A 10,833-nucleotide genomic window follows, 5' to 3' on the forward strand; every position below is an offset into this window, starting at 1 on the left:
TAAAATAACCTTATAACAAACTATAATATTAAAAAAAAGACTAAAAAGAGCAGAAAGGGAAATTATTACATAAAATTTATTCAAAGCCCAATCCACACTTTAAACCTAAATGTAATTTAAGCACACGAGTCATTAAAATACTCACCTGCTGCACAAATGCCACAAAGGGAGAAGCTGTCACCAAAGATCAAAACCTTTCTTGTAGCAGGCTGTAAACATGTTTATTTCTCCTCTAATGTTGGACATTTTAATATGGGAGTCGATGGGCACTGACTCGCTTTTGGCAGCAGCCTTAAGTGGACATTCAAGGAAGTGCAGTTTTTTAAGTGTCTATTTTAAAGAGTTTTTTAAAAGATGATGACGAAATAAAAAAGTGCACCTTCAGTAGATTCTCTCAAATCTAAATCTGACAAAATCCTAAAAAGTCAACAATGAAAATCACAGAACTCGAGCTGAACACCAAATCTGGTTTTGCATAATAACCATCAGTACATTGATCCCTTAATGCAAACACACAGAGGCACTAATATACATACAATACAGATCACACGGAGCGTTCCAAGTTCATACATTAATATTTGAATTCATATGATGGAATCACATGAACCATCTGTGTGGATAAATGCATTGTCGTGTGTTTGATAGCGATGATTTTCTTTGCAGACGTCACTTTGTTGCCCACCCCTCCATCTGCTCCAGACCTGGAATATAATCCAGATTAATGCATTCGAACCCCCGCGACTCACACATCTACACACACTCATTATGTTCTGGAAACACACACAGACACATGCACAGTTGCATCTGAGAGAGCACATTGAGTCCTACTGTATTTCCAAAGCTCTCACACACACAGACACACACGGATGCTGGTGTTGCTGCACGATGGTGATATCTGGGTCAGTGCTGGGGTAATATTTTGTTTTTATCACATCCGTTGTTTGTGTGACCCAATGGCCATCATCACATCAAACCACAGCGAGCGAGGAGTGATTTTTCTCTGTTAGGCGATGTGTGAGGGAACGGATTAAATCATCAGGGATCAGAGATGAAATGAGGAGTGCCTTTGTCTCTTTGGCTATGTGTGTGTGTGTGTGTGTGTGTGTGTGTGTGTGTGTGTGTGTGTGTGCGCCTGACCTCCGAAGCCTGGTCTCATGGCGAAGTCGTGCTCTTCAATCCTCAGCAGTTGTTCACTTTTTATTAGTAAAGTTTTGGTGCTGTCCTGCCTCTTCAGCTTGTAGTCAATACGTCTGCAGAGAGAACACACACAGAGACGTAAACACACACACACATAGACACACATCATGTTGAGTGATTAGTTATGTCCTTGAATTAATTGCACATTTTGATTAGAAAAAAAAATGCAATTTGTAGTTTTCTTCCTACTCTTTGTTCTTCCCATCATGCAGTTCTCTCTAGCCCTTCTAAAACCAAAACCTTAATCAAAGGCATGTCTGGGCTTCATGAAAAAATAACACACGTGCACACACACACACATGTTCGCAAATATTCCCCATCTAACTAAAACACAAAGCATTTTATTATGTTCCAAAACAACCTCGATGCTACTGCAGGCCTGATAAACACAGCTGCTGAGAGTCAACAGTCAAACACAGATAATGAGCATTTTCAGCTGCATGGACCATTAGAGGTGGCTTCTTGGCCTTCACGGAGAAGTCAGGACTAATCCTCCATACAATTATAACACACATTATAATATAAAAGGCTTAAAATGTTTACAGTACATGGCAAAAACAACAGGGCTCAGTTTAGTATCCAAAGTGAGGTTTATCATTTCAATTTTGTTTTTAATGTTCTAAAGTCTTTTTATTATTAGTTTCAGTATTATTTGAATTCATTTGTTATTATTATAATATTAGAATCAGATTCAGAAAGATTTTATTTATCCCCAAGGGGCAATTAACATAAAACAGAGCAGCATAACGTTGACGATAAGGACAATAAGAACAGGCAATGAGAGTGGGATAATAAATACACAGAATATACAGTTTTAAAATTAAAGTGACTGAAAGGTGAATAAAGTGTCGGTAGTATAAAAAGAGTGTAGAGTAGTTTAGAATTTAAACTACAACATATATAATACTAAACTACATATATCATAATATGAATAGCATTATGGTAAAAAAAATCTAATAACACATAAAATAATATATAAAAATTGAAAACACTCACAGTTTGTTTTGTCTGGACACACCTTAGGCTACTTTCGAATCACCATTTAAGCCATCAAGCATGGATCCGGACTGTGATAATCAAATTAAAATTTACAATAAAAACCTATTGTTTATCATGCTAAGACAGCAAGGACAAACAAAACTTCTACAGCTGCTACATCAACACTAATACTCATATAATTGAGCCCGGTCCAGTAAGCGATCGTTACTTCCACCTGCAGAAATGTGTATTTATCAGTGTGGTTCAGTTGTTCGAGGACAGCAGGATGAGGGGAGACCAGAGCAGAACAGCTGTGACACCGGAACTGTTTCAACCAAGCTGTACACAGTTTCATTTCTACTGTAAGAACGGACCTTTTATTTACATGGCTGCCTGAGGGGATTGACTCACTTTGAGGAACTGACTCTCAGGCTGCTGCTTGGTCTTTGTCAAAGTTTTATATTAAATCTCATGCGATGCAACAAAGAGGATGTTGGGAAAATTCAATCTACAGTGTTAAATGGATACATTTTGTATGTGTGCTCTGTGTGTGCTTTCCTACCCTTTCATCTCCCCCAGATGTGGATTAGTTCAGAGCAGCTGGGTTGCAAAGTGGTTTGCAGATTGAAAGACACGGGGCAGATACGGGCAGGCTTAAGCAGCTTAAACAACACAATCTACGTGAGAATTTGATGCATAGCCTTGCATAGCTTTGAGATCAGAGTGACATTGGCCTGGACTGCAGGTGGGTTTGACTTTGTGGCCTGCCTGAACTAATGCTCAATTTGGTAAGGCTTAATAACCCCAGGCACAGAGCACAGAGGCACATGTGACACCATGCAATACTGCAACGCAATGGAAAATTTCTACAAAAGAGAAACAAGATGACGTCATTTGAACACACAAACTAATCAAACGAACGAAAAAAGAAACAACCACAATGCTAAACAAATCAGCTAAACCAGACCACAACATAGGAACCCACAAACAACCCAAAGGACCACAGAGAGACACACAAGACAAAGGACACGAATCTACCACAAGGAGAAAATAATGTTTACATGTAAGCATACAAACAATCCAAAACAGATGTGCTTAAAAGAGACACGCAAAGTACCACACAATTAGATAAACGCCTTCAAATATTTACGAAACAAACAAACAAACAAAACATAAGCACACGCGTAGAAAGCTTATGAAGCCTAAAGTCTAAATCTAATCAAACTGTAGATAATATATAATAAGATTTTCTTGTTTTATGCAACTTATGACCTTCATCATGAGGTTGTTGTGAGGCTTTGTTGATATCAGGGGACTTCCAAAGCTTCTGGATTTATCGTGTGGATTTTGGATGGAGGGGACTCTGATGCTGAGACAGATGCTGTCTGTGATATGTGGCTGAAATGTTTACAGAGCTTTTAACCAGATTTTTGAGAAAGCAGTGAACAATGAGTCTTCACACACAACCTTGTAGGAACTCTGCAAGGTTCTTATGTAGCAGCTTGTCAATGGTGTCGAGTGTTTTTGGTTGAAACTGTCTGCAAATGACAAAGAACAAAGTCATAGTGCAGGCGATAGTGTTATGCAGGACCCACATTCAAACAGGGAGCCCCAGAGAGACGACATTTAGGATGCATAAAGTGTAATTATAGCTCAAGCATAACTGACTTTCAGTTGTAATACATGCAGAATTGCATGCGTGTGTGTGTGGACGTGGTAATCACATGCACAGATGTGCGGTGCAAAGGTGAACATGCAGCGGTAAAAGCGATGGAAGCTGTTTGAGATCTTCTCCGCTCGTGGATGAAAAGCCTCTTTAAAAATCACACACCTCGACACACATCAAGGAGAACACACATGGACACGCAGACACACAAACACATATTCATTCCTCTGTTATTGTGAGGTTAAAAAAAATAATTTCAGCCAAATCCTATTTCTATAATCCTTTAAATTAACCTTGACTAACACTCCAAAATCCAGCCAGAACAAACCTAATGTAGCGCTAATCTCAAGCCTGAAGCTAATTTAATCAACTAACAATCAACCCTGGATGTTTTTAAAAAAATGTTGCTCAAATGAAATAAAGAGTTCTCGTTTTAGACATAAAACTCTAAAGTCCTGACATCTTAGAGGCTGGAGGAGGAAATGCATTCAGATACTGAAAATTCTGACTCACACAAATTTTTCTCCCCTAAAAGTTCCTTTTGTTTTTTTGTAAAACTACACAATTCAGTATTCGTTAATGGCCTTTGAAAGTACAGGTCTTGTGCTCAAATCACTTAATTTTTTTTTTTTTTTTTTGAAATTTGGTTGGATAAAACCTCCATTGTGAAGTTGCCACAGTGGGTGTCCCTGTGGTTTAGCAGGCGGAGCAGGTTAGAGGATTTTAGCAGGACTGTGATTTGATTCCTCCCTCTCCTGGTTCGCATGTCCTTGGGGATGATACTAAATCCAAAGGTCACCGATGTGTGTGACTGAAAAAGTGACAAAAGCAGTCCATTTTACTTTTGTGATTAAAAAAAAATGAACTATTTGCTGATATTTTGTTTTTAAAAACCAACATTCACAGTCTGATTCAGCTGATTTGGAGCATTATCCCCTCGACAGGTCACAGCGCAACCACAGAAAGACATTCATCTTCTTTGTTCTTTTACCGCTCTCTTTGACAGATGGTATCTCACCCTACCAGTATCAGCTCCCTCCTCTGCACATGTCGCAACCATGTCAGCCTCACTTCTCTAACTTTGTCTCCAAACCTGAGCTCAGCCTCTGATCTGCTTCTGGAGAAAAACTCTACCTTAATCAGCTAAAGTTGAAAATGCTGGTACAAACGCATTCATGAGTATTAATAATGAGCATGAATGAAAGTGATAAATAATAATTTCCTTTTTAATAATTGAAAAAAAAAACCCTTCTCGTTATGCTTACGCCTTAATAAAAATAACCTTTCCAGTACAGGGATTGTACTTTTCATAGATGCGCACAGTGGTTTTACTACATTTAGTTAAATATATACAGTTACAGTTGTGCCTGTTCTTATCATACAAGGAGGTTAGCATATTGATAAATGATGCATAAGAGCGCAAAGCCTGAGGCCCTCACCCATTTAGACACACCCAAAACACCTCAGCTAGGAGGCTTCCAGGAGGCATCTTAATCAGATGTGGAGCCACCTCAGCTGAAGCCTTTCCAGTTTAAAGAAGCTCTGTGGATTGGGCAGCAGTTGAAGGCGGGGGCTTTAGTGGTGCAATTCCTAGCTACTTAAACTGGCTTTAGGGACACTGTATGTAATCTTAAAAATGCACCAACTGTGTTTCAGTTTTTTCAGGAGCTTTCAACAACACACAATGCTCCTACTTGTCTTAAAGTCTTTCTTCTTCTGCTCCTTTTAGACGTCGCCACAGCGGCGTCTCATCTCCTCCTTCACTACAACCTTAAACCTTCTCTCTGGTCTTCTTCTTCCTAGCTGAACTATTTTGAACATTTCCAGTATATCCATCCTTCTGCACATCTAAACCCATCTCAGTCTTGCTGTTATGCTCAAAAGAATAATGTTGAGACTAACACAAGAGTTTGTAGAAAAATGTGTTTTATTTTATAAGTTTTTAATAAATAAAGTATTTAATAACCTCAGCTCAAAATGACAGCCCAGAGATCATGAAGGCATTGCTCAAACTCAGGCATGCTGTTTTCCACACCTTGTCAGGTTTAAGTGTCGCCAGTTAAGGCAACACCTAGACTCTTGGAATGCTGCTGGGGTTTGCAGAGGGCTGTAACACTCAACCTGAGCCATCCCTTTGATTTACTCCTCTTAATTTTGTCCCTTCTGGTCACTCCCAGTGAAAGCTTAACACCCCCGGGTCGTCCCCTGTAACTCATACAAAGCTGTTCAAGTTGAGTCCAAGAATGAAATATTTTGCCTGAAATGAGCAAAATAGTTTAAGCAGAAGCTGTGAGCTACTGCTGGAAACATTTGGTCCTCACAAAGATAGATGAACACACAAAAGCACAGGTCAGTGCGACAGATGAGGGCAGGCTGCCTGCTGTCAGCAGCAGGATTCACCCACAACTGCCGCTGTAATACTCCACTGAACACACACACACACACACACACACACACACACAACTAATCAAATCTAATTTAGGGATTTTATCTTCTCCGTTTAAAGGAAACGCTGTTGGAAACTGGCTTATTTGCTGCATTACTGGAAAGTGTTCAATGCAGTTCTGTGCTACATTTACAAACCTTCATTTACGCCTTCTTTACATTTATTGTAATATATATTCAACACATATGTACGTAAAAGAAAATTTTTAGTGTGACCTCAAACATCAATCACAGGCCGATTTAGTTTTATCGCAGTAATTTCAGCTCTGCTGTGTACTCACTCGGCTGTTTTTGCACTTTAATTTCACAGAGATTACCTGCTGTACAAACAGTGAGGGCTGCGTTATGGTATTATATACATGGATCAAGGTCATATTGTTATCTCACTGTTGCAACACATACATCAGCTCTCAGGTGGTGTAAACGACAAAGGGTCAAACTCAGTCACTGCTTTATTGCATGACTCTTTTTATTGCATTTGCATTTATTTGCTTTATGTGTTTATTTTAAGTGTGTTAAATGGAATAAATGCAGAGTCATTAATATTATTATAACTGTCTGTGCTTGGACATGCTTTGGAAACATTTTTATGCACAAATTGTACTTCAGATTGCAAACTACTGTACATATTGAGTAGATATTTATATTGAATTTGGCTGAGATAAAGAAATCAGAGTGTTAAATGTATGTTAGGTTAGACAGAGTGAAGTCCATTCAGGCAGTTTACATATTTGGTTCTCCTACAGGAATCTGAAGAAGCTTATTAAACAGCGTGAGCTGCTCAGAACAGAAGCTGCATTCACTGATTCTGGAAAACTGGCTGCTACTGGTTTTTTTCCATTCAAAACCTGTTTGAGATGCAAGCTTTCAAAATCTGCAATATGCTAAACCTGCAGTGGTCACTCCTCCGTGGGCTGGTGCTCCTGCAGACAGCAGACTAAGCAAAAAGAGCAGCTTTTCCACTTAACTGTGAAGTGCTGCAGTCTTACTTTTTAACTAAAAATAATCCTGCCACGCTGTGAAGGGCAGGGAACCTTGGCGTTACTTTTACACATTATTATTTATTTTAAGCAAATGAAAGGAAATCTACAGAAGTGAAATTTCCTTTGCAGCCGACTCTGTGGTTTTTCTGTAAAACTGGGATGTGAGAGTCAGCAGCCCATATGGGAACCTCTTTGTGACGTGTGCTTCAGAAGTGAATCACAGCTTCCTGACAACCACAGACTTTCCTGTAAGTCTCTGCTCTCCCTAAACTGATGCTGCAGAAACTTCAGCTTCCTGCTCCTCAGTCAGCTCTAGTAACTTTAAATAATTGTGTTGCTGTAACAGTGAAAAGAATTCATAAAGCATCAATAGATCACTCAGCAATGTCATACAAACTCATACAAAGCCACATAAGCTACTTTCAGCTGCTCCCTCATCACAAAAGGCCACCGCAGCAGGCAGTAATATAATAGTTCTGTTCACGCAGACTAAAAGTAATTCATTTTTAGATGTTTATGGTTAGTGTTGTCTCTTAGGAAGACGGCTCCTTGTTCAAATCTGAAAGCCTGCTGAAGCCTTTCTGTGAGGAGGTTGCATTTTCTCCCACAGTGCAGAGATATGCATGCACTTCTATCATTGACCATAGGGTTGAATGTTTGCCAATCACTGTGTGTTGCCCATGTGACTGACTGGCAATCATCCTGCCTCTCATATTTTATAAGTGATTAATAAAAAGGATCTTAAACCATAAAGCTGGATCTTTATGGTTTAAGTCCAGCAGCAACTGGTTTCCTTTAGGTACCAATAAAACCGTATGGCAGCTCTCCTCAGTCTGACCTTTTCTACCCTGTGCAGGGCCCATATCACATTTTAGCTGTTAGTTCTGCTGTGTATACAACACAACAATAGAAACAGAAACCTCTTCAGCCAGCCAGTTTACATCACCACAGTTTCTGTGATCTGTGATGTTAAAAAAGGCAAAATTTTCAGGCTCAAAAATACAAATTGGAGACATTCACAAAAAAAGAAAAAGCATCTGCACTGATTGGTTGGGCTTATGGTCATGTGGCTTCAGGCCCTCCCTCCATCACTGAGAAAACAGATAGCATCAAATCTTGAACTTAAACTGAACGGCTACGTTTAACGGGCTGTGTTTAGGAGTTTAACCCCTCTATGCACCCTGGAACTAGTGGAAGCTGTGAGAGACACTTTTTACTATTTTATTTGCCTCTTTATTTGTTCTACTGTTCTAGTTTTTCTTCATAATCAGAAGAAACATCTCATGGATTACTTTGCAACACGAATCAAGTAGACAAAGACATTTTTAAGCATAAATAGATCTGAAGCATTGAATTGAACACCAACAGCAGGACGGCACATTCAACACATCTACATTAAAGTCCCAAAAAGCAAAATAAGACACAAACAATAAGTCAGCTCTCATCTCATCTGCACTACTGGCTCAAACTGCCTCAGTAGGAACACACAGATCTAACAGCGAGTCTGTCTCACCCTCCAAACTTGAACTTGCTGTTCTCCCCGAGGAAGACATCCTTGTGTTTCCTGCGGCTTGAACTGCGGCCACCAGTCACCATGGCGACAAAGCTGACTGCTGCCAGAGCCAGGTAGGTGAGTACGTCCACCTTCATTCTTCACAGGTTTCCCTGCCAAAGCAGACACAGCTCTAACATCCCGACCATCTCTCCTCCAGTCCTGCTGACTAACGCTGGTCAAACATCCCACAGCAGCTGGACGTTTCCTCAACCAGAGACCTCCAGGACGTCAGTGAGATTTCCAACCAGGACAAAAACATGAGGAAGTTCCTGAAGTATTCATGTGTCTCTGCAGCGTAGATCTCTGCAGCTCCCAAGTTTCCAGCTGAACATCCCAGCTCGATGATCTCCAGGAATCTTCTGCCTTCCCTCCAAATCATCTACTGCTCTCCTCTCTCTCACTTTCACTCCCTCTCCCTCTCTCTCTCCCCCAGTCTGTTTGTTTCTGCAGTTTTGTGGATCTCTCTATCCCTGATTAAAATCGATATGAATCTATTCCTCGCGGCGATAGAGGAATGACACTAATTCCACCCTAATCCTCTTATCTACAGCCACAGCAATCTTTCACTAACCTACAAACAGCCAGACACATGCATATACGCACACTCATCAGTAATCAGGATTTTCTCAGTGGGACAATGACAAAAGAAGCACGAGGTTAGCGCACACCTCCACTTTGTATAGGTGGAGTATTTGTGAGGGAAAATGAAGCACGGGTTTGAAAGCGGCACAAACAACAATAGCTCATCAAGCTCAGCCGCGGTTTAATCTGAGCTAGAGTGGAGGGAAATGTGTCTAATCCCGCTTTACCTACCGTCTTCCTCAGCTTACACCTCTGGAAGACATAATCCTGAACACACAAACGGTGCAGCAACACAGAAATGCACACAAACTGCATTTTTCAATGATGTGTTTTGGGTAATTTAAGCAACTTTTGGGAATTTCCTGCTTTGCATGGGAGTTGTCAAAGTTCAGTGATCTCAACATGACACATATCCTCTTACAGTTTCAGCAGGTCTGAAATACTCAAAAAGTGTGAACTCTAATATCACTAATAATAATGTTAATGTTCACTGCCACAGCAACATGTTTTTAAAGCAGGAAGAGCACAAAATTAATGCTTCACTTCTCACAACATTTGTTCTCCTTTGATTTAATTAGACCGATTATTTTTAATTAACTCGAGCCATTTTGAGGAACTAAACTGTTTCAGTATCAGGCTGTAACCGTCTGTACTACAAAGTGAGATAAATGGGTTAGAGTAAAATTAGAGTTTCTGTCTCATGAAGGCTGCTCTATTTACCTGCCTGGCTAAATCACCATGGTTACACATCCTGGACACATAACCTGGCCAGAGCAGCAGAGTTTTAAAAATGAGCTCAAATCTCAGTGTTTTCACAGATTATTTTATTCACAGTATGTTTTAAGTATGAGGCAATATGTTTTATATGTACAAGTTAAGCGGTCCAAACTGTGCATGGCAAGAAAACCTGATCACTGAATAAAATAATTTCACTTTGATCTACAGTCAAACAAAGTGAGGCTATGGGATGGTAACATTTAATATTTAAATGTATCCATGTAACAAACCGACAGCAGACCCAGGTGCACGTTCATGTTTTGCAGCATCTCTTTAATAATGGTTTGTTGTTCACACACTGTTAGCTGCAGCTCTCTCTCTCTGCCAGCTACACTCACTGAGAAAAACCTCCCTACTGCAGGACCCAGTACCATGTTTAAGTCGGCGAGTATGACTGTGGATGCCGTGCAGGTGCATCCACCTTCCCTGCACGGCACCACAAGCCACACCCCGCTACAATCCAATTTAAAGTTTCAAAGCTTTGAGTGTCTAAATCTACATAATCTCTTGTCTTATTTGCAACATGGTTTCATTTAACAGTTACATATTTATTGTTATCATTATTTATAGTTTTTCTTTTTCTTTTTAAATCTTTTTATTTGCACCATTTTAAACTTTATATAGACTTCAAGTTAGGGGCGTGGCCACTT

At 39.9% G+C, this 10,833-nt stretch overlaps 1 protein-coding gene across 1 annotated transcript in view; it reads right to left on the bottom strand.

Moving 5' to 3' along the window:
• The window catches only part of LOC147322382 (gamma-aminobutyric acid receptor subunit rho-3-like), a 29,529-nt gene extending 20,258 nt beyond the window's left edge, over positions 1 to 9,271 (bottom strand). Inside the window, exons 1-2 of the mRNA XM_086306824.1 lie at positions 8,783 to 9,271; positions 1,138 to 1,250 (exon numbers count right to left, since the gene is read on the bottom strand). Coding sequence (XP_086162950.1) covers positions 1,138 to 1,250; positions 8,783 to 8,919 — 250 coding nt within the window. The 5' untranslated portion in view covers positions 8,920 to 9,271. The remainder of the gene's footprint in view (positions 1 to 1,137; positions 1,251 to 8,782) is intronic.
• Positions 9,272 to 10,833: the final 1,562 nt, after the last annotated feature.

The sequence above is a fragment of the Aulonocara sp. 'chitande type north' Nkhata Bay genome, linkage group LG9 (assembly GCF_057382095.1).
Source record: "Aulonocara sp. 'chitande type north' Nkhata Bay isolate Kocher_YH1m ecotype deep benthic linkage group LG9, A_spYH_male_GT1.1, whole genome shotgun sequence".
NCBI classification, from domain to species: domain Eukaryota; kingdom Metazoa; phylum Chordata; class Actinopteri; order Cichliformes; family Cichlidae; genus Aulonocara; species Aulonocara sp. 'chitande type north' Nkhata Bay.